This window comes from Ochlerotatus camptorhynchus, unplaced genomic scaffold (genome assembly GCF_037179485.1).
Source record: "Ochlerotatus camptorhynchus isolate MF236.1 unplaced genomic scaffold, CSIRO-AGI_Acam_v1.1 ptg000232l, whole genome shotgun sequence".
Taxonomy (NCBI): Eukaryota; Metazoa; Arthropoda; class Insecta; order Diptera; family Culicidae; genus Ochlerotatus; species Ochlerotatus camptorhynchus.
In genome coordinates this window covers 3,867,203-3,891,197 of record NW_027040722.1, presented here as the reverse complement: position 1 = coordinate 3,891,197, position 23,995 = coordinate 3,867,203, and the positions used below count along the sequence as shown (strand labels likewise).

Genomic DNA, 23,995 nt, shown 5'->3' with positions numbered 1-23,995 from the left:
AAGCCTCGTCGTCAGCAATATCATTTGCGATATTATATGTAGGTGCAGTTATACGCAGTTTGTTCCGATTGACCTGATGAAATTCGGTCCCCGGGAAACGACGCGTCAATATTCTTTTAATCCCTAAGAAGTTAAGGGCTTTCTCTTTCTGCCGAAAATAGACAACCCAAGGCGAGGCAGAGGACGCCTGATAATGGCGCTTTCTAAGTTTATCATTGGGAGGCTTACTGCCCCCCTTTGAACCATCCATTAGAAATTAAAAATTGTTGTCAAAAAGTAATTATTATTTTACTTTTTTTTATTAACGAACCACCCTATGTGGAACGATTCTACTGGGGGAGAGACAGACGATCCACAAGCAAACAGTCAGAGGAATGGGAATACAAAAACGTGCTACTATTTGCCCTTACCGTTTCTACTGCTATACTGTTGCTGCTCTGCCACAATAGATGCCGGTCGTACACACCGTCCGTGCGGCGGCTCACTGCTTTCTGCTGGTTATTGTTTCCAGTCGTACACACCGTCCGTGTGGTTGTCGTTTGCCGATGTGTATTACACGGCTCTTGCTGCTGACTATGGCTCCGATAAAATCAGTTTGGTATCTTCGAGCGGGTTAAAGATGGACAGTCCGATCGTAGGCTTCGCCAGGATCGGCTGCTTCCTTATGTAATGCGCGAGTCACCTGAGGCACAAAAACTGCTTTCAGAAAAAAAAACTTTTCGCGGTGAAAACACTTTTAAAGCTATGCCATGTGACGAGACAACAGGCCTTGATGTTGCTCATTCGCAAGCAGAACGAGGAATGAACATTAACTACCTTTTAACTCCATTAATTACAGTTGTTTACATTAACTACATTTTCAATACTTCTAATTACATTAATTACGGATAGATAATTTTAATAATCGTCAGTACTGCTTCAAAACGCATTAATTACTTTAAGTACTTTTGATTGCATACGCACCGGTTCTTTGTACTGCGTGCCCCTCGCCTACTTCAGCATCATTAAATATTCCTATGACAAGATTTAAAATATTCGAAATAAAAAATAATTAACTGTTCAGTCCGTGCACCGGCAGCGGGCTGAAATTTGAAGAAGAGGAGGAATTTGCGACAGCCACGAAGACCACCAATCAGAGCGCAGCAGCCGAACCAACGCAGATATAAAAACACGCGCTGCTGTGCGCTCAACACAGTTTTACGCAAGTCACGAAAGAGAAAACATCGAGCCGAAGAGACAATCCGAAGAAGAAAACAAATCGCCAGCAGCAGCAGCAGCAGTCGGCCGCGAGATCGACCTGACCCGAGCAGTAGCAGTCAGTCGGCGACAGCTTGGCGCGGCGCATCAAATAACAACAATAGCAGCAGCAGTCATCGTCGTTCGGTTCCAATCAGCAGGGCCCGATTCCCGGACGGCGTACTAGTGTTAGTGTGAAGAAACGAAGAGAAATCAATGTAAAAAAAGTGAAATAACAACAACATGAACAAGTAAAGAAGTGTGTGTGCCTATATGTTCTGCTCCGATACTTGCTCCCTTTCCATTTGCCACGACCACAACCAACCGGCTCTTCTCAGAGCCAATAAGAGTTTATGTTTTTGAATTTTCCGGCCAACCGTGGCCACCTTGGAGATCCATCGTTCCGCCAGCCTTGCGAGGCATCCCAGAGAGGAAGCGTGAAGCTTCCGAGGCAGCCAGTCACCAGACCTGCCTCCACCGAGAAGGCAACCATCGGCGTTGTCCATCCGTGGCCCAATCCCACAGGGGGAGCGGGCACCTATCCGAAAAATCACCACCCGAGAAAAGTTATGAGCATACAGTCCACTGGCATCCTACAATTGTTTTTGGTCCTTCGAGCCGGATATTGAGGAGCAAGCATCCAATCCGACGGAATCGGTCTGTCTAGAATACGAGTGAAAGTGGATCGGGAAGCGATGCGTTGTGATCAGAGCATAGAGGAACCAAGTGAACAAGAGTGAGAATTTGAAAAGTTAAAAACATTGACTTGATAATTGAAAGACAATTTACCGAAGAAAGTGAATGAGTGAAAAGTGCAAATGCCACCCAAAAAAGAAGTGAAGACCGAGCAGGATCTCGAGGCGCTAGTCCACAACCGTGGAATGGCGTTGAGAAACGTGACCCGGATCCAAACCATCCTGAAGCAAGCGGAAGTTGACCACACCGAATTGACTCCAGCTCAAGTGAAGGTGTACCAGCGAAGTGTTGAGAACTCAAATGCCGAGTTCACCAGGCTTCATCATGAAATCGTTGCCTTGTCCCAACAAGAAAACCGTGAAGAACAAGACAACTACTACCTCCAGTTTGTGGACCTCCACGAAGAAGTGTCTGTGGTGCTTGAGAGTTGGCTCGAAAAGTTTACCGTTCCGCCAGCTCAGCAGCCACAGCCCACCGGAAACCAGCAGCCATTGATCATCCAACCTTCCCTCCCGCGTGCTATACCAACGTTTGACGGACGGTATGAACAGTGGGAGAAATTCAAGGTGATGTTTAAGGATGTGGTTGACAAAGGCAATGAGTCAGACCGCATCAAACTTTATCATCTGGAGAAGGCTCTCGTTGGGGACGCCGCCGGTCTGATAGACGTCAAAACTATCACAGACGGTAATTACGCCCATGCCTGGAAACTACTCGACGAGCGTTATTCCGACCACCGAAGACTAATCGATCGGCACCTGGCAAGCATGCTAGGTGTGAAAAAGTTAGCAAAGGAATCCTACAGTGAGTTGCGGTCATTGGTGGAAACCTTCAATGGGCACGTCGAGAATCTCAAGTTTCTGGGAAACGATTTCGCCGATGTAGCGGAGTATATGGTGGTGTTCCTGATTGCTCGTGCTTTGGACGACGAAACCAAGAAGTTATGGGAAGCGACCATGAAGAAAGGTGAGTTGCCTGTGTACGACGAAACCATCGAGTTCCTGAAGGAGCGGGTATCCGTCCTGGAGAGGTGTCAAACATCCAGTGAAAACAGCCAGTCCAAGTATCGGCCACCCACCAAGCCAAACCTGTCCAAGCCTTTCCCATCGAAGATAAACACCGCTACCACTTCAGCCCCAGCAGAACAGCGTTGTGAATTCTGTGCCGACAATCACTTCACGTTCAAGTGCCCAATATTCAACGAGTTGTCGGTCAGCCAAAGGATCGCCAAAGTGAAGGAGAAAAACGTCTGCTTCAACTGCCTACGACGTGGGCACCGTGTGAGTGATTGTTCCTCGAAGAAGTCTTGCTTGAAATGCAACCGGAGACACCATTCATTGCTACATCTGGAAGAGATGGATCAGCCACCGAAGAATAGCAGCGAAATCAAGCAACTACCAAGCCCAGCAGTTCCAGTTCCGAAGTCAGCTTCAGCAGCTCAGGTTCCGGACCCACCGGTTCCAGCGTGCAAGCCATCGACCAGCGGCGCGTCCACGAACGCCGCTCATTCCAACGTTCCAGTGAAGCCAACCAGTCAAGTGTTCCTGCTCACCGCATTGGTCAACGTTATGGATCAAGACCTCCTGCCACACACGTGTAGAGCACTCCTGGATAATGGCTCGCAGGTTAGTTTCATCACGCAATCCTTGGCCAACGCATTAAGGATGTCAATGAACGAGGTGAGTGTTCCTATTACTGGTATTGGTAGTGCAAAATCCACCGTTAAACAAATGGGTACCGTCCAAGTTCGCTCCAGATGCAATAACTTTATCTTATCACTGTCTTGCCTCGTATCACCCAAAATAACTGGCCCACTTCCTTCCTTCACAATCAACATCGACACTTGGAACATCCCTGATGGTATCCAACTCGCAGATCCAACCTTCCACAGAGCAGACTCCATCGACATGCTCATTGGCATGGATCATTTCTACGACATTATGAAATCAGGTTACATGAAGTTGTCTGACGATCTTCCCGGACTTCATGATTCCCACTTCGGTTGGCTGGTAGGGGGTAATTACTGTGAGGGTCTGAGGTCTGGAATAGTTCTTCTAACGCTCACCGTGTCCACCGATCCTGTCAACAAACTTGTGCAAAAATTCTGGGAAATAGAGAGTGTCGCCCCTGAGCTCGTTCTAACCACCGACATGGAAAAGTGCGAACAACATTTCTTGGCAACCCACCGTCGTGACGAAACCGGTCGTTACGTGGTCCAACTACCGTTGAAGGACAGCGTTGAGCAGCTAGCTGATTCTCGTTTTTTGGCATTACGAAGGTTCTATCTCCTTGAAGCAAAGTTAGCTCGCAACCCTGATCTGAAAGCCCAGTACGATGCATTCATCGAGGAGTACGAGTCGCTCAACCATTGCCAGGAGGTCCAGGAGTCCAACGATCCGCCCGGTTTGAGAAAATGGTACCTGCCCCACCACGCCGTTCTTCGCCCTTCCAACTCGACAACCAAATGTCGCGTAGTATTTGATGCCTCTGCCAAGGTCCATGGATATTCCCTTAACGATGTGATGATGGTAGGGCCCACTGTGCAAGCTGATATAGAAACGATAATTCTCCGATTCCGCACGCTCTGCTACGTCTTCAGCGCAGATGTTGGTAAAATGTACCGTCAGTTCTTGGTGGACCGGATCCACACTCCGATGCAACGTATTTTCTGGCGAACATCACCTACCCAAAAGCTTCGAGTATTAGAACTAACCACCGTTACCTATGGGACCGCCACGGCCCCATTTCTAGCCACAAGGGCGCTCCTCCAGTTGGCCCGAGATGAGAAGAAGAAATTTCCATTGGCAGCTCGTGTGATTGAGGAAAATTGTTACGTCGACAACGCACTGTTTGGTTCCAACGATTTCCAGGAAGCTGAGGAAACCCAATATCAGCTGAATGCATTGCTCCAGTCCGGAGGCATGCATCTTCATAAGTGGTCTTCCAACGATGAGCGTCTTCTTGTTCCCATTCCACCCGAAGATAGAGACACGTTTGTAGATATCGGTGACAGTGCTGCCAATAACGTCATAAAAACATTAGGATTGCTGTGGAACCCCACTACCGATGAGTTCGTTTTCCTAGCCAGTCCGCCTGCAAGCATTGAAATTCCTACAAAGCGGCAAGTTCTATCCACCATTGCGAAAGTGTATGATCCCCTCGGATTGATTTCTCCCGTAGTAGTAATAGCAAAGATCCTTATGCAACGTCTGTGGATTAGCAAGCTTGCGTGGGATGACAAGTTAGACAGCGATCTTTGTGCCGAGTACAAGTCGTTCATTGAGGCGTTGCCAATTGCCGAGCAAATCAGAATCCCAAGGCTTGTTGTTTCTCCAGAAGCTGTGGCGTATGAGCTGCATGGATTTGCAGACGCATCCAAAAAAGCATATGGTGCTTGTGTATATATCCGATCCCTCTATTCCAACGGTACCGCCACTATGAAGTTAATTGCCAGCAAGTCCAAGATAGCACCCATTTCTCCTGTGACTATTCCTAGACTGGAATTGTTAGCAGCACTTCTTCTTTGCCGGTTGATCAATAAAATCCAAGAAACTTTGAAGATGAAGTTCACATCGACCAACTTATGGACGGATAGCCAAGTGGTTTTAGCATGGTTGCGCAAACCACCCAGTAGTCTCACGGAGTTTGTACGCAATCGAGTGGCAGAGATTGTTTCTCATGATCTATTTGTATGGAGATATGTTCGCACGTCAGCAAACCCTGCTGATACAGTGTCCCGAGGACAATCTTCCACTGAACTGGCTAGGAATGACATGTGGTGGAATGGGCCGAGTTTCCTTCGCTCGGTGCTGTACGAAGCTGAAGTTCCAGACCTTCCGAGTGACGACGAGATTCCAGAAATGAAGCCAACAGTGTCAGTCCACATCGTGATGAAGTTCGACGAGTTTCCGGTTCTGACGAAGTTCGAGTCCTTTCGTAAAACGCAGCGGATTGTGGCGTATGTTCTGCGGTTTCTGTCCAACTGTCGAAAGAAAAAGGAAGATCGAGTTATCACACCTTATCCAACCATTCCCGAGCTCCGAGGAGCAATGATGAAGATTGTTGGTGCCGTCCAGGAGCAGGAATTTTCCCGTGAAATAGACAAAATCAAGGCAGGTGAAAACAATCATCGACTTGTCAGCTTGAATCCCTTTCTGGATAACGGCTTACTACGAGTGGGTGGAAGAATTCGACACGCTCAACTGCCCTATAAAACCAAACACCAGCTGATTTTACCTGACAAGAGTCCAGTAATTCGGAGCCTACTTGTGGCAACTCATCGTGAGAACATGCACGTGGGTGTCTCCAGCGTGATTACCATCCTGAGGCAGCAATTTTGGTTGCTGAACGGAAAGTCGACCGTTCGTAAAATTATTAGAAATTGCGTCCATTGCTTCCGACTCAGCCCAACTACGATCGATCTACGATCCTACAGAGTAAACGAAGAACCAGTTTTCGCACAAGTAGGAGTCGATTATGCAGGACCTATCTTTGTGAAGCAGACGGCTCGGAAGGCTACACCTGTTAAGAGTTACATTTGCATTTTCGTGTGCATGGTGACCAAAGCCATTCACCTTGAGGCAGTGGAGAATCTTTCAACCGAGGCGTTCTTGGCGGCATTCCAGCGGTTTGTGTCGCGAAAGGGTACTCCACACACAGTGTACAGCGACAACGGTACCAATTTTATTGGGGCCAAATCAGAGTTGCATGAGCTCTACGTGATGTTCCAGACCGAAGCTACCCAGAAGAAACTATTCGAGTTGTGCCAAACGAAGGAGATTGCCTGGAGAACCATTCCCCCTAGGTCCCCCCACTTTGGTGGCCTCTGGGAGGCAGGGGTGAAGAGCGTAAAGTCTGTCCTGAAGAAGGTCTACCAAGCTGCATCTCTAACAATTTTCGAGCTTTACACTCTCTTATGCCAAGTTGAAGCGATCCTAAACTCCAGGCCCTTGTACGCCCACTCCAACGACCCTCAAGATCCTGAAGCATTAACCCCTGCTCACCTGATGATTGGACGTCCACTCCATGCTGTTCCGGAACCGTCATATACCCAAATCCCAACCAACCGTTTGTCTCGATGGCAATACGTCCAACAACTGCGTGAACAATTTTGGACCAGATGGTCCAAGGAATATTTGACAGAGCTACAAGTTCGAGGCAAGTGGACGCAAAAGCGAGTAAATGTTAAACCTGGTCTAGTCGTTTTGTTGAAGGAAGAGAATATCCCTCCCCAAAACTGGAAGTTAGGCCGTGTAGTTTCAGTGTACCCTGGAGCGGACGGTTTAGTTAGAGTCGTGGACGTTAAAACGAAATCTGGTACCTATAAGCGAGCAATTCATAAACTAGCACCATTACCAATACTTGACAACCTCACTCCATCTGATCCAAACGTTGCGGTGAGCACACTTCCCGGGGGGAGAATGTTCAGTCCGTGCACCGGCAGCGGGCTGAAATTTGAAGAAGAGGAGGAATTTGCGACAGCCACGAAGACCACCAATCAGAGCGCAGCAGCCGAACCAACGCAGATATAAAAACACGCGCTGCTGTGCGCTCAACACAGTTTTACGCAAGTTACGAAAGAGAAAACATCGAGCCGAAGAGACAATCCGAAGAAGAAAACAAATCGCCAGCAGCAGCAGCAGCAGTCGGCCGCGAGATCGACCTGACCCGAGCAGTAGCAGTCAGTCGGCGACAGCTTGGCGCGGCGCATCAAATAACAACAATAGCAGCAGCAGTCATCGTCGTTCGGTTCCAATCAGCAGGGCCCGATTCCCGGACGGCGTACTAGTGTTAGTGTGAAGAAACGAAGAGAAATCAATGTAAAAAAAGTGAAATAACAACAACATGAACAAGTAAAGAAGTGTGTGTGCCTATATGTTCTGCTCCGATACTTGCTCCCTTTCCATTTGCCACGACCACAACCAACCGGCTCTTCTCAGAGCCAATAAGAGTTTATGTTTTTGAATTTTCCGGCCAACCGTGGCCACCTTGGAGATCCATCGTTCCGCCAGCCTTGCGAGGCATCCCAGAGAGGAAGCGTGAAGCTTCCGAGGCAGCCAGTCACCAGACCTGCCTCCACCGAGAAGGCAACCATCGGCGTTGTCCATCCGTGGCCCAATCCCACAGGGGGAGCGGGCACCTATCCGAAAAATCACCACCCGAGAAAAGTTATGAGCATACAGTCCACTGGCATCCTACAATTAACCTAAAATTTATTTCAAAATCAAACGTAATTCTCTTGTTAAATTTAAGCCTAGAAATTTTTACGAATTCGATGTAAATTATCCTAAAATTTAACTCAACTCAAAACGTACTACACGTATAAAAATTATTCCTAATAAAACGTAACTAATTCAATGGCAACGCAAACTAAAATTACAATTCTAAACTGTAACTCAAACGAACATTAAGCCTAAACTTATATACAAAAAAAAAAAAAATCAAATTCGAACTACAACTACAACTGATGAAAATTTTTAATTTTTAACACGGTGGCTTATAAAGCACCGCAATACCGCATTACAATTTGGCAGGAGGCGGTTACCTAACGGTTGTGAGGAGCAACATCAATAACATCAAATTCTGTCGGGCAAACCAGCTCCCGTCATTTCGTAAAATGGACTATTGTGTGGGACTGATATTTCTGACTGAAAGTGATATCACCCCGCGGTGCGTGATTTCGGAATCTTTCTAATAGCGAATTCGTTTATTATAGGGGTTGGAACCAGTTCCAACCCAGTGCGAAACCGAACTTTTTGTCAGTGCGAACCTCAACCTGAGCTGGGTTTTAAAAACAAACGATCAAACTGACGTTTGTCAGAAAACAAGCAGACCCAATCTCGATACCCGATCTAGGTTGGAACTGAATAATAAACGAATTCGCTATAGTTTTACATTCAAACTATGTTACACGGCGAATGAGAATGACCCAAATTTGAGTTTAGTTCACTCATAATCGCCAAAAGTGCTGGAACTCAGCGATGAGTAAATTTGCCTCATGTTTTCCTGGCTTTTTCCAGGATTTTCCAGGGAAAAAAATCCCGAATTTGAGAAAAGTAAAGATTGGATTCACTCAGTCTATTGGTACTACTCCGAGACTGAATAAAATTTTCGTCAATTTCCTCATTTTCCGGCAGATTTTTTAGGTTTTCCACAGTAAGCCATGAGACAAATTTTACTCATCACTGAGTTCCTGCACTTTTGGCGATTATGAGTGAACTAAACTCATATTTGGGTCGTTCTCATTCGACGTTTAAGAAAGGGATTTTTTTTGCTTTGGTTTGCTGTTGTTAGGCCGTTCGCAATGCTGAGTTTCAAAATTGTTTTAAACGACTTGACAATTCTATAATTTGAAACTGTCAAAAATAAAACTGCAACACGATCAGCGCAACGCACAGTTCTAAAAGATGTTTGTAATCATCAAGTTCCATAAACTTTACTTTTCTCTATGAAGTTCATAGAGTTTTTTTGTGAAGCTCTTCGAAACATCTTTAAATACATACAGAAATTTGAAACAGAGTTCCATTCGTGTTTCAAACTCGCTCAGAAATAAAACAGAATTGTCGAGCAGTTGCAAATCTGGTGCAAAATAGTGCTCGAATAATGAAACTGCAACTCAGCATTGCGAGAGGTGCGTTTCTGTTCTAGTTTCAAATTGAAACAGTCCTTATAAAATACAACAGCATTGCGAACTGCCTTACTTGTTGTTGTTAATAATGCTGAGCAATCAGAATTGATGTACGTTTTGATTCATCATCCTCATAATCGTTTTTGTGAACAACATGCTCCCTGCGCTACATTGAATATGATGAACATATTACCCAGTCCACCAATTTAACAGTAAGCAGGAACAAAATGTAGGTAGGTACAGCAGCAAAATGCGAAGCAAGCAGGAAAAAAGCTCTCACGATCGCAGAGCACACACGATTTTTTTTTGTGCTGTCCGGCGCTGCTATGCCTCTCGTAGGTAAGAGCTTTTTTCCTGCTGCCTTCACATTCCGCTACTGTGCAGAGCTTTTTTCCTGCTGATTTCACTCTTTTCTAGAAATGAATGCAGCAGGGAAGGATTGTAAATTCTCGATTACTTTTCCGAAGGGACGTATTTTTTTTTGTAAAAAATATATTTGATCGTTTATTTGGCTTAATTGGTAGCTCACCCACGCATACTAACACCACTACTGTGTTACCTGACTTATAACGAATATACGTTGTATACGAGTACCCCGAATACATGAATACATCGTATAGTTCGTCTAATTTTACATTACAAATGCTATGCAAAATTTGACGAGTCATACGTTGTATTCGGGGTACTCGAATACAACGTATATTCGTTATAAGTCAGGTAACACAGTAGCGTAGGGGAAAATTTTCAGTATCTCCGGAGAACTTTGAGATTAGGGCGTAATTGCTTCTGTAAACAAACACGTCAATCGCCGATTTCTCGCAAATTAAGGCTCAATCCAAAAAATTAACGGCACAAACAGGTAGATAAATGATTCCTCTATCATTTAGTATGGTTTATTCGCGAGATTGAGTTTCAATTCACGAGAAATCAGTGATAGACGTGATTGCTTACAAAGCAATTACGCCCAAATCTCAAAGTTCTCCGGATCTGATGGTAGTGGATGCGTGGGCGTCCTAAGCAGTTACATCCCTTCGAAAAATATTCGAGAATATTTGAACTGCTTTGATACTAGGGTAGGTATACCAGTAATAGCTGTGCATTCATGTTGTGGTATGTTCCTATTATGGCCTATGGAAATTCCTAAATAGGTAATTTAGTTCAGTAATGATTCTTCAAACATACCTACTTTTTAGATTTTGTTTTTAATGTTGCTTCATATAGAAACAGAAAGAGTATATATCGATTACTTTTTCGAAAAAAACATATCAGCTTTTGTAAAAAATGCATTTGACGTAACTGGTAGCTCGCCCACACATTCTAACACTACCCACTGATAGGGGAATTTTTCTCCTACCTGATAGTGGTATTAGTATGCGTGGGCGACCTACTAGTTACGTCAAATCGACGACCAAATGCATTGTTTACAAAAGCTGATACGTCCCTTCGAAAAAGTAATCGAGATATCTTGGAAAACAACCAACAGCGAGATAAATTTGAATATGATTTCAAATAATTTTTCGATTCTTGTTTCAATACGTTTGTATTCAGTGCACTAGCCGTTTAACCCTTTCTTTGCATCTCTGATTGATCCATTTAACATCAGGCAAATAAATAAACACTAAGGTAGGTGTACCAGTTACGACTATACGTTTCTATTATGGTGTGTTCTAATTATGGCCTATGGAATCTCCATAGTCCATAATAGGAACACACCAACGCACCATAACTGGTACACCTACCCTAGTATCAAAGCAGTTAAAAAATTCTCGAATATTTTTTTCGGAGGGACGTATCTGCTTTTGCAAACAATGGAACGTCGATGAGGCGTATCTGCTAGCTCGCCCACGCATGATCATCATGATCGCCCCTTCAGATACGCAAGATTTCCCCCTACCCGATAGTGGTGTTAGTATGCGTGGGTGAGTTACCAGTTACGTCAAATCGACGATCGAATACATTGTTTATAAAAGCAGATACGTCCCTTCGGAAAAGTAATAGAGAATTTACAATCCAGAAGGAAAAAAAACTTTAATTCCTAGGAAAGAGTGAAATCAGCAGGAAAAAAAGCTCTGCACAGTAGCGGAATGTGAAGGCTACAGGAAAAAAAAAACTCTTCAATGTATCGCAGGGAGCCTGTCGTTCACAAAAACGATTATCAGGATGATGATCCTAAATAATTTAAATCCATCAATTTTGATTGGTCAGCATTATCAACATCAACAAGCATTAACTAAAGCCTTCTAGTTAAAGTATGGACGACTGTTACCACAAAACTAAAAAAAAAACTAATCCAATCGACCAAACCGGTGCATTTTGACGGTTCGATTGGAAGAACTTTTGACAGCCGTCCATACTTTTACTGTAGGGCTTTAGCATACACAGGTCCATGTTGAGATCAAACCCTTTCTTACCATAGTTTGAATGTAAAATTAGAAAGATTCCGAAAGTGGGCTAGCACGCGCCGCGGGGTGATATCACTTTCAGTCAGAAATATTAGTCTCAAACAATAGTCCATTTTACGAAACGACAGGAGCTGGGTTTGCCTGACAGAATTTGATGTTATTGATATTGCTTCTCACAACCAACCGTTAGGTTACCACCTCCTGTCAAATTTTATCCATGAGTTGAATCAGAAACGTTTTGGAAAATACTCTATTGTCGGGTAAAATTAAAATAACCGTTGTTAATAATCCACCGTGTAAATAATTAATACTTTTCATCAGTTAAATCTTTGAATTGCATTTAGAATTTTTGTGTATATGTAGTTTAGGCTTAATTTTGCTTTGCGTAACAGCTAAGAATTGTATTTTACGTTTGCGTTTCTATTGAATTCCTTAAGTTTTATTAGAAATTAGAAATAAGTTTCATAAGAGAGTTGGATTATATTTTATGCTAATTTTCATCGAATTCATACAAAAATTGACAAATGAATTACGTTTGATTTCGAACGAAAGCGTTCAACCCTCCCCTTGGCTAGTTTTTGCACCTTGCTGTTGGTGGGCGGGCTTAATTTCATGCTTTATAGTGGAGTGTTGGAGACGGTAGGTTTATGGCCGGCGTTGCTGGTTAATGCCGCGATAGAATGGCGTCATGGGCAGGCAATGGGGATTACTAAGATTCCCCTCTCTGATAAACCACTGCATGAGAGAACTACAGATCTAGTCTAGCAGTGATAGTATCACACTTGTTACTCCTTTGATTGAGAGCCGCGTCGTAGTACGCTTACGTATAGGCACTGACGCTGGGTGTGATACTGGCGGGTTTTGCCGCAATCACTCCTATTTTATTTATTTTTACGCAGATAGATTTATTTGGGTTTGCAAGGGAATTATACTATTGAAATATTTCAGAAAGTGTCCAACAGTGCTCCTTCTATTTGCGTGACAAGCTTTCATTGTTGTTTTCATTGAGGTATTACTCAGGGAACAATGTTAAACACCATTTTTGTACATGGTATTGTAACTAATTTTATATGTGCATCATTTTGATTTGGGATAACTGTTTGAACTATGACTCGGGATTTCCACTGGGGTGTGCTTCTATTGTTACATACCCATATGTATTTTTGTGGTGCGACATAGTGGAAACGTGAGAGCGTAATTGGAACATATACCCTATACAATATACAATTTAAAATTAGCTAGGAAAAAGTGAAGCATTTAAGTCACTTGAAGGTGTCACCTGGGACGAATAAAGATATAAATAATATATGTCAAAGCCAGAAGTACTTGAAACACATTCAATTTTAATTTACAAGCATGAGTTATGATTGTGTGGGTAGATTCGAGATTTCAGTAAATAACTGAAATCTCGAATCTACCCACACAATCATAACTCATGCTTGTAAATTAAAATTGAATGTGTTTCAAGTACTTCTGGCTTAATAAATAATTAAATAAAACTAAATAATCATCAAATGAACTTCAATAAGATAATTCAGAAAGTCAATTAACATAAGAGATAGGACGCGGGGGTCCGCTTAGGGAGGCGGCTAGCCTTTGAAGTTTTATAATAAATCTTCCTATTTAGTATATTTGTTAATTACAGGCAATGTCAATAGCGAAAGTCATATCTTCAATCAGGCGCTTACGAATAAGTGAAGTTTTAGGAAAGATGTGTTAAATATGTTGATAGGTTAGATATAAGAATTAGGATTGTTGTGCTTTAGTTTTCGGTAAGGTATGATGTGTCGACTAAACCCTTTTGAGCAAATTTTCAAAAATCTAATTGAGTGATTTATTGAAAGACACCTTCATTGAAACATTGCGTTGCGTTAGAAAACAGTATTCTTCTCTAGCGAAAATTGACAAGTCATACATCTAACATAGTAGTAGTAGTAGTAGTAGTAGCAGTGTCACATAATTTTATCACAATTGCTGTAAATAGTACTGGAGGGGCTGAATACGGATCAAAACTAACATAACTCTTAGCACTAAAATGATCCCGGAACTAACACTCATCCATTGCACTTTTAGCTATACATTAGTTTTATTTTCCTACTGATATATCTATGCTTCTTTCTATTGTTTGGATCAAGTACAACTAATACTAATCTACCTTTATGTATGCTTTTCTCCATGTTAACCCATTATCTTTATGAATGGCGAATCATATGGAGCTGGAACTCAAACATATAACGTGATTTCAATGGACTAAGTAGAAGGAATATAATTACTTCGAACAGGATATCAAACAAATTCCGGACCAATCCAAATGAGACCAGAAACCAACAAGGCATCTTGGCGTTATATACTCGGAGAGGTATTTGATAAATAATCAAAAAGTGGTAAGTAAAAATCATGGTGGAGCCAAGGATCATGATAGGTAATTGTCAATAATTCATTAATTAGTAGAAATCTCGATAACTTTTTCAAGGGAACGGATGCATTGTTTACAGGAGGTGGTGCGTCCCTTTTAAAAAGTAATCGAAAAATAACCATATTATCCTATAATTGACATTATTATTTTTTATATATCAATGAAATTAGTCATGACAGAGTAACAAAACGAGTTTAAAACAGATGGGGAAGGACAATAGACACAAGTTGACATAATACACAAGACAAGTGGGGGTTAATATACAAGACAAAATGACAACAGAAGACAAGACTGGGACGAAAATCAACCTTAAAAAAAAACAAGAATGCGCAATTATATTATCAAAACTATTTGGATCAACACAAAAACAATAGTGACCAAACGGGCACCATAGCCTAGGAACGTCTGTGTGTTGATTTAAAATAGAGGCTCATAGAAGCAAATTTTATCAATAAAAGGGGTCCAGTGTAGAGTTTAAGCAAGTGTATGTTGCCACTGTGATCACTACAAAAAAAAAAAAAAGATTTCGAACGAAAGCGTTCAACAATTTTTGATAAACTACTTAATTATATGTTAGTATTTACATACATTAGTCAATATTTAAAAACATTGTCATACAAGGCGCCAGAGTACAAATAAATTTCTTCTAGTGATAACTAGGGATCGAGACCAGATAGAAGTTTCCTGTTTTCAGCAATGCTGTTCAAATGAATGAGTTCATTCAGTAATGAGCCCATTCAGTAATGAACACTTTAGTTGGGTATCGACTCACTGGGTCGCGCCAGAGTACAAATAAAATTCTTCCATTGATCACTTAGGAGCAAGACCAGATAGAAGTTTCCTTTTTTCAGCAAAGTTGTTCAAATTGACAAGACTCATTTTGTGGTGAATAGTTTAGTTGGGAATTGACCCACAAGTTGGCTCCAGAGTACAAATAAAGTTCTTCTTGTGATAATTCTGGATCTAGACCAGATAAAAGTTTCCTATCTCCAGCAAAAATGTTCAAATGGATGAGACCCGTTGAATAGTGAACAGTTTAGTTAGCAATTAACTCACAACGCGGTACCAGAGTACAAATAAAGTTTTTTTGTGACTCTCTAGGTGGTGCCATAGTTCAAATAGAGTTTTTATAGTGGCAAAGTAGGATCGTGGCCAAATTGAAGTTTCTTATCATCAGCAACGTTGTTGATATATCCCAGTCGTCGCCGTCGGGATTTTATGAGACATAAAGTTTCTGATCACACCTTCTTGTGGAAGGGAAGTAAAGCCGTTGGTCCCCGGTTCATGAGTTGATGTGTCGATGCGTAGGGTCCAGGTTTGGGAGCTGAATCCCTGCCGTCAGTAGGGATTGGTGCTCAGCAGGGCTGAAAAAATCACTAAAATTCATCAAAGTTCACTATGGATGAAAAATTCATTTCATAGTGAATGCTGGTGATTTTTTCAACCCTGGTGCTCAGCACGGAAAACAAGATAGACAAAAAAACAAGATTAAGAAGAAAAAAAACCTTGTTGATATAGAGATAAGACCATTTTGGTAAAATATTGATTTTGATTTATTTTATGCCCTTTATCCAACTTAAGGCTCCTGCCTTGAACAAAGTTGGTTAGATGTACACGATCCGTCAAGTATAGGACTATTTATTTTGGACTAGATTCTATGCTAGTATATAAATTACATTGTCATTTTGATATGTTCCACCTAGAGTCGGTTTATAATGAGTCACGCCAAGAGAAAAACAGTTGAACTCGCATCACCGTTTTCGAAAGATTCCCTTTCTTTTAACTTGGCAACAGCTGCATCAACTTCTGTAGTAAATCATTATTATATCAGTGATTTTGTCGAAATATCTTAAAGAAAAATAGTAGAAATTGTCATTACTGATCATTACAAACCGTATCGCATGACAAATGTAATGCTCACTGCGTGTATATGATCATTTCTTTGATTATATTTTATATTTAGTTGCAATACCTTTCGTGGATCTTTCATAGCATCGTAATGCTTGTTTACTTTGCACGATAGGTAGCCGGTTTGACAGTTCAATAGGTAGACTTGGCTTCACTCTTGGCGTGACTCATTATACACCGACTCTAGTTCCACCCTTTGGTAGACAAAAATTCTTCGCAAATATAGTTCTACACATGGTCTATAACAGTTGATATAACCTTTATAAGACTTATTTTTGGATGTAAAGCAACTTATTCAACACAATTCTATGAATTTGTGTTACTTGGCAAGTTATTTCGATTACTAAATCAGATTTTATCAGAAAAAGTAAGAAGAATTAAAAAAATTATCGGTATCATTTGTGGCTTAATTGGTAAAGCCTTTATTAAGGGGAAGCATACCGCTCCGAAAATAAAAATTGAGTTTTGATTTTTCTAAAATTATTGGGAAAAAATATAAAAAATTAAAAAAAAAACATATTTCGGGTTTTTTAAAGAAAGTTCACGTGCAAAAATGTTTTTTGTAATTTATCATGGCATTAAGTTGGACTCAAAAAACCACAAAACATCAACTTTTCGGTTTGCTGAGAGTCCAATATTTTTTTCATGATGAGATAGAAAAACAATTTTTACATGAAAATTTTCTCAAAAATCTAAGGAAGAAACTGATTTTCGCGACTTTACGCGGTTTTTTTTACGAGGATTTCGGAATTTACACGGTTTTTTTTACGCGGATTTTGGATTTTTTTAAGCGTATTTCAGAATTTACGCGGTTTACCGTTATACACTGGAGTCGCTTTTTACGCGGTTTTTTTACACGGTTTTTTTACGCGGATTTTGGAATTTACGCGGTTTTTTTTTTACGCGGGACGTATCACCCGCGTAAAGAGCGACTCTAGTGTAAATCGTTTAATATAACAATTTTTCCTTGATTTATTTTCCGTCTATTTTGTTTTTCGTGCAGAGTACCAATGATACCGATGCCAGGGAGCTCCTACACCTGGACCCTACCTATCGACCAATCAACTTATGGACCGGGGAGCAACGGCTTAACTTCCCTTCCACAGGAAGGCATGATCAGCTCTGAGGCAAAAGAACTTAAGAATTCCATAAGAACCACTTATGAATTTTAGCCACAAGAAATCGGTATGAATTTCATTGATTTGCCTATGAAATATAATGTCGAAAAAAAAATGAAACGGAGCAGACTGGGACCAAACCATGGACGTTAAGACTACGGGTCCTGATGTGTCTGGACCACCTGTCTATCCACGCTTGGGAAAATCGAATAGTTAGAGGTGCATAAAAGTTACCTCATGTTAGACGAAAATCTTTTTTAATAATGCGCGCTTATGAAATTCATGAGAGATTGTATGCCTTAGAAAATCCCGTCCGACTGGGATTGCACCTAGGCCCACAGACAAACAGATATAACACATTGAATATTTCTCACTGTAATATATCGTCGCTAAAACATATCTGCCATCTGTTGAGCACACTGTGGTGGGTAGTACGCTGAACAGATGGCGGTAGTGTGAAAACGTCAAACGCAAGTGAATTGACTATGCGCGCCACACACTTAGAAATGTTTACACAAATCTGTAAAATTTTACCGAAATCGCAACAGCTGAAAGTTCGATAAACAGTTTCAAAGATTTCCTGTACCTTTTCACAAATATCTGTGATTTTTTCACAGATATCTGTAAAAAATACAGGAAAACTGTAAACTGTTTACCGAACGTTCAGCTGTTGAGATTTCGGTAAAATTTTACAGAAATCTGTGAAAGAATGTTAGTGTGCACAGGTGGCGGTACAACCAACTACGATACTAAATGCTTGTTCGATGAACATTTTGCGAGTGTTGTCTGTGTGTCTGTGCTAGACCCTTTGGGGTGAGAGGTAGACACGCTTACCACTACACTAACGGCGCCGCTGTCATTTCTTATTAGATTACCATTTTTTAATCTGTTATTGTTTCTTGATACAGTGAACAAAATTAGCTCATATTTAAATCATATTTAGTCACATTATTATTCTTTAAAATTATTCAAAATTTACTAAAATCTGTACACCACTATAAAAGTTACAACGGGTTGACTTGTTTTTCGCCGTATATGAAAACTGACCAATTTTAAAATTTAGCTGCTTGATTTTTCATTATGCAGCCAATAGTGTCAACATGCTTTTCCAATATTGCGATATTGGAGTATATGTTACGCTTATTTAAAGATTTTTTATACCTCAAATTAAACTAGATTTTTTTTCAACTCCATAATTCTACATTAAATTCCTGTATTTGAGCTTTCATTTTCTTAAATCAGTAAACTCAGTAGTTTTTCCCCTAAAAACCAGTAAAACACTAAAAGATAGTTTCATCTGTTGATAGTGTACATAATCAATCAATTTTCTAGCATTTTATTTATCGCAATGCACAAACTTATTTTTTTTAAGTTTAGTCGAATTGTTCATAATTTTTATATCTGACGCGATTCAAATGTCAAAAATCTCGTTAAATCTTCGAGCTACTAACATGAATATGAATCAATCAGTTTGTGAGTTGCAAAAATGGCTTGTTTTCCAATTCGACCAATCCAAAAATTGAATTAACCTTTGTACTTGTGATATGGTTAAATTAATACTTAAAAAATGAAACTAATATCTCTCCCAACGATAAACCAGTAACCAGAATAGAGTTAATTCAAGCTGGTCAAAAAACAAACGATAGTTTAATTAATATAATAAAGAATCAAACACATATTACACTTATTTAAAAAAAATAAAGATTTTGGTAATGCTCATGCTCATAGCACAGTTTGCCATTCAAGTGTATCCGTGGCATAAATTGTTTAGATAGGCGCATCATCCTGTTAACGACAGGCTCTCCTGCGCTGTATTGAAACAGTATACTGGCTTCGTATTATTCTACACGCCAAGATGCACATACTTAAAAGTCGGTAAAGAATACCTAGATATCGGTAAAAATTACCGATAATCGAAAAAAGTGCACATACCTAAATTATCGGTAATCATGGATTACCAATAATTAACTTCCCAGTTTATAGTAGAAAATAGCCTATTTAAACTAGAAAGTAACAATTTTGATAAATAATACCAATATTTTTTTACCGATAATTTTAGGTAATCATAGCTTAGAGTGTAGACGGCAAACGTCGTCCGCTAATTCAACACTATGCAGGAACAAAATGTAAGGTAGGTACACAGCAGCAAAATGCGAAACAAGCAGGAAAAAAGCTTTCACAAGGACGATCGCAGAGTACAAATGATTCTTTTTTTTTTGCTGTAGGCGCGGCTACGCCTCTCGTAGGTAAGAGCTTTTTTCCTGCTGCCTTCACATTCCGCTGCTATACAGAGCTTTTTTTCCTGCTGAGTTCACTCTTTTACTAGAAATGAAATCTTTTTCCTGCTGCATTGTAAATGTTTGACCTGTTTTTGGTGCTTATTTAAGTTACCTTCTCTTTAAGGCACTTTAATCTCAGTGATGACGAAGTCAAACGAAAGGAAAATAAACAAAACATCCGATTAGTTTCCTGTTTTCTACCAGTTTGTTTGAACGATAAAAGTGACTCAAATTTCCATATTTAATATGTAATTTAATCGCAATGCTGATTAAACCGGGGGAGTAGGTATTCGGTATTTATTATTGTTGATATCACATATATTAATTATATTTTTGTCTACAGATTTCATCGTGGGACTGAACCAAGAAACTAGCTAAGAAATTACGTGGAGGAAGTTGATACCGGACATCTCCACGGAACACCAGCGGCCGCGCGACAAATCCAGTGCCCCCAAACAACCGACCGATTACGAGTTTCCCGAAAACTCAACCAGATTGCCATTTGCAACGAAGGTAATCGGAGAGCTTGATGGACAACGGTGGAGTATTAGGTAAATTAAATTGATTTATCTTGAACTAATCCTTTTCGCTTTCGTTTTAGATTTTTCCAAAATAATCGAAAAAAAAAACAACAAAAATAGCGTGGGAAAGAACTTGTAATCTCTGACTGATCGTCGCGAAATACTGATGTCGAGGAACGAACAACGAACAAACAGCTCGAAAGTGTACCAGTGACTCCGAATCCACCATGAGGAATGGACCAAGATCATGTAGAACTGCAGCTCAAAAGATGCACTGGTGAGTACCTTTTTTTAAACATTAACTAATATAAGTAATTAAATTACTTACATAGAATTAAATTAGTTTTTTTTTTGGAAATTGTTAAGGCTACGCAATTAATTAGTAGCGAGTGTAGTACCTACCAAAATAATTCCTAATTTCAATTTCGCTAACACCCACAATTTTAGACAATTTTTTACCTTGATTGGTTTTTATTTGTGCATTTCGCCATAGCTTGTTCCATAACCTGCTTAATTATTTCTTCGATAATTATCCTACCTAACGGTGCCGGTGGTGTAGTGGTAAGCGTGATTACCTCTCACCCCAGCAGGCCTGGGTTCAATCCCAGTCGGCGCCACCGGGATGTTCTGAGGCGTAACATCTCTGATCACGCCTTCCTTCGGATGGGAAGTAAAGCCGTTGGTCCCCGGTTCATGAGTTGTGATGGGTCGATAGGTAGGGTCCAGGTGTGGGAGCTGCCTTCCTGGCACGTCGGTAGCATTGGTGCTCAGCACGGAAAACAAGATCGACGGAAAAAACAAACCAAAGGAAAAAAAAAAAATTATCCTACCTTTCGGTCTGAGAGATGATGAACTTCGTGGACAATTGTCCACGTAGACAAAATAATAAAAATTATAATCTTTTTATTTTGCAATTTTGGAATAATTTCAAATAAATGCCAAAATGAAAAACAACTTCTAATCTTTTAAATATGTACACGAGAAATTTCAATATTATCTTATAAAATTTCAATTCAATTAATTGAACCATGTACCTACTTCAGCATTAAATGTGGGAGTACTACGAAACGCCGAATCACAACCGGGGCCACCGGTTATTATAATATTACCCGACTATATAGCATTTTACGAGACGTTTCTGGTTCAACTCATGGATAAGGAGGCGGTTATCTAAAGCTGGGTTTCGACTAGGCAAGTCAAATGATCAACTCAGTTGAATTCAATTGGTTTAAAAAGTTGACATAAATGCTGACCAGTCAGAATTGATGTATTTAAATCGTTTTAGTTCATCATCCTCATAATCGTTTTTGTGAACGACAGGCTCCCTGCGCTACATTAAATCAATACTGGCTTCGGATTATTGCCCAGTCCACCAATTCAACAGTAAGCAGGAACAAAATGTAGGTAGGTACAGCAGCAAAATGCGAAGCAAGCAGGAAAAAAGCTCTCACGATCGCAGAGCACACACGATTTTTTTTTGTGCTGTCCGGCGCTGCTATGCCTCTCGTAGGTAAGAGCTTTTTTCCTGCTGCCTTCACATTCCGCTACTGTGCAGAGCTTTTTTCCTGCTGATTTCACTCTTTTTTTAGAAATGAATGCAGCAGGGAAGGATTGTAAATTCTCGATTACTTTTCCGAAGGGACGTATCTTTTTTTGTAAACCAAATTGATTTGGCTTAGGGTAGGGGAAAATTTTAAGTATCTGATGGTAGTGGGTGCGTGGGCAAGCTAACAGGTACGCCACATCGACGATCGATTATTTACAAAAGCAGATACGTCCCTCCGAAAAAATATTCGTTTATTTTAACTGCTTTGATACTACACCGAAAAAAATTAAAGGGTTGTGTTCTAGAACGACCGCAGTATGACGTAGAACCACACAAAATTGATGTTTTTCATGCATTTTTGACTATTATACTTTATCTTAAAATTTTCAAGTATTTCAATGTTTCGGTTATGGTTCACTCAAAACAATTTAAACATTTTTCTTGACAAATATATTAATGTGAAATTTTACATGATTTTCATTTGACCACACATAAACAGAATCCACTCAGAAGTACACATGAAATTTATACGCAAATGAATAGTATGTGTGGTCACGCATGGTTTTTATATGTACATATATTAAATATGTGGCCGACACATAGATATTGATTTGTTGATCACGTTGCAACAATTCATGTGTGGAACACATACAAACTCCAGAACAAGATCCTTAGGATAAACAGTCCAGGACCCGAAATTCTGAGGTTCACCGCCTGGCTGGTCTTCAGCCTCTCGAAGAGCGACGAACGGTCTCCTTGGAAAGGTTCAGAGACACCCGTCTGAGATCAGATCTTCAGATCATAGGTGATCTGGCACGTTAGTTAAGTTAGACTCGTACTTAGGTAGGTTATTAAATTTTTCAATTAAAACAAAACACACCCCCAAGGGGTTTTCTGTTAACTAGATGAAATACGCAACTACTAAATTAGAATACCCAATGAACAAAGATGAAGAGCCAGATAGGCAAATCAATTGAAATGTAAAATCAATGTACACCATAATCAACAGAAATAAACGAAATTTTACTACTACTACTTTTACAGTCAGTGGTGTGTAATTCATCAGCATCAAATCATCGAATATGTCTTTCAAGCAATTTTTTTCTCAAATTTGAAAGTTATGATGCGGGAAGAAATTAAGGGAAAAAAATCCTGTTTTTACTATTAATAATTGTGGTTTGTTTAAAATTTATTTACCGGAAAAAAGTGATCGTCAAAGTCCATGTCTTTTTCGGATTATTGTTGAGGGAGGGGGAGGTTGTTGTGAAGGGGGGTAGGGGGTTTACAAACATTTATTTTCCTCATTGTGTCGCATTCCTCATTACGGTCACGCCGTGATCCACCTTTAGCCACTGACTTGGTCCTGCTTGCTGCAACCAAACCTGATAGGATTTCCCACCGTTTTTTATGAATGAGGCGGAGCAAAAAGTTTCTTTTGTGCAGAATATGTAAAAAAGGATGGACTTTGGATGTCAATATAATTGCATATATAGAGGTACCAGATATGTATAACAGTCAGTTATTGGTAATCCATCGAGTGTATGTCCCTGTTAAGCAAATGTTTTTTGAAAATGTTGGCTCTGCATGTAAAAAATAAATTGTTTATACATAATTGTGGTTTGCTTAAAATTTATTTCCCGGAAAACATGATCGTCCAAGTCCATGTCTTTTTCGGGTTATTGTTAAGGGGGGAGGGGGAGAGATTGTTAAGGGGGAGGGGGTTTTACATGCACGTTTTTTCAAGTCTCATTCCTCATTGTGGTGGACACTCCGTGATCCACCTTTAGCCGCTGACTTAGTCCTAGGACCTAGTGTCACGCCGTCCGAAGCGGTAATGAGCAGACGCAGGAGAGCAGCGCTGATTAATATCTTTTCATGTTTAAGCAGAATGATGTGCAACCAAGTGGTATTCGTTTATGATGACTGGGTTTGGGAAAAAGGCTTATTTCATGAAAACAGTAATAAAATTATCATTTGTACATTTTCAATAGTTTAATTACAGAAAAATTGGAAAAATGTATATTTCAGCAGGTTCGTATTGTAATATCCTATCGATTGCCGTATTTGGATTTTAATTTCATCTATAAATGACAAAGTTACAAGCGTTCAAAACCTAACACTCCTTCACCACACATATTTTTTGATTTGGACCCCAGTATAGTCGACAAAGACGTAGTTCTACGTCAAAAGTTTTCATATAGTTTCCATTGGGAACACACATGATATTTTTCCAATAACAAAATTAA

General features: G+C 40.4%; 1 protein-coding gene across 1 annotated transcript; it reads left to right on the top strand.

Moving 5' to 3' along the window:
- The first annotated feature begins 5,705 nt into the window (after positions 1 to 5,705).
- LOC135704260 (uncharacterized) lies at positions 5,706 to 6,736 on the top strand. Its single transcript, XM_065225725.1, has 3 exons — positions 5,706 to 6,107; positions 6,159 to 6,606; positions 6,663 to 6,736. The coding sequence occupies exons 1-3, from the start codon at positions 5,706 to 5,708 to the stop codon at positions 6,734 to 6,736; spliced, it is 924 nt and encodes a 307-aa protein (XP_065081797.1).
- The last annotated feature ends 17,259 nt before the right edge of the window (positions 6,737 to 23,995 follow it).

Excerpts from the sequence above, each read along its gene's own strand:
- LOC135704260 (XM_065225725.1), top strand. The coding sequence starts at position 5,706 with ATGTGGTGGAATGGGCCGAGTTTCCTTCGCTCGGTGCTGTACGAAGCT. Across the intron at positions 6,108-6,158 it reads TGGATAACGGCTTACTACGA|CTGATTTTACCTGACAAGAG; the intron begins GTGGGTGGAAGA and ends ACCAAACACCAG. Across the intron at positions 6,607-6,662 it reads CACAGTGTACAGCGACAACG|ACCGAAGCTACCCAGAAGAA; the intron begins GTACCAATTTTA and ends GTGATGTTCCAG.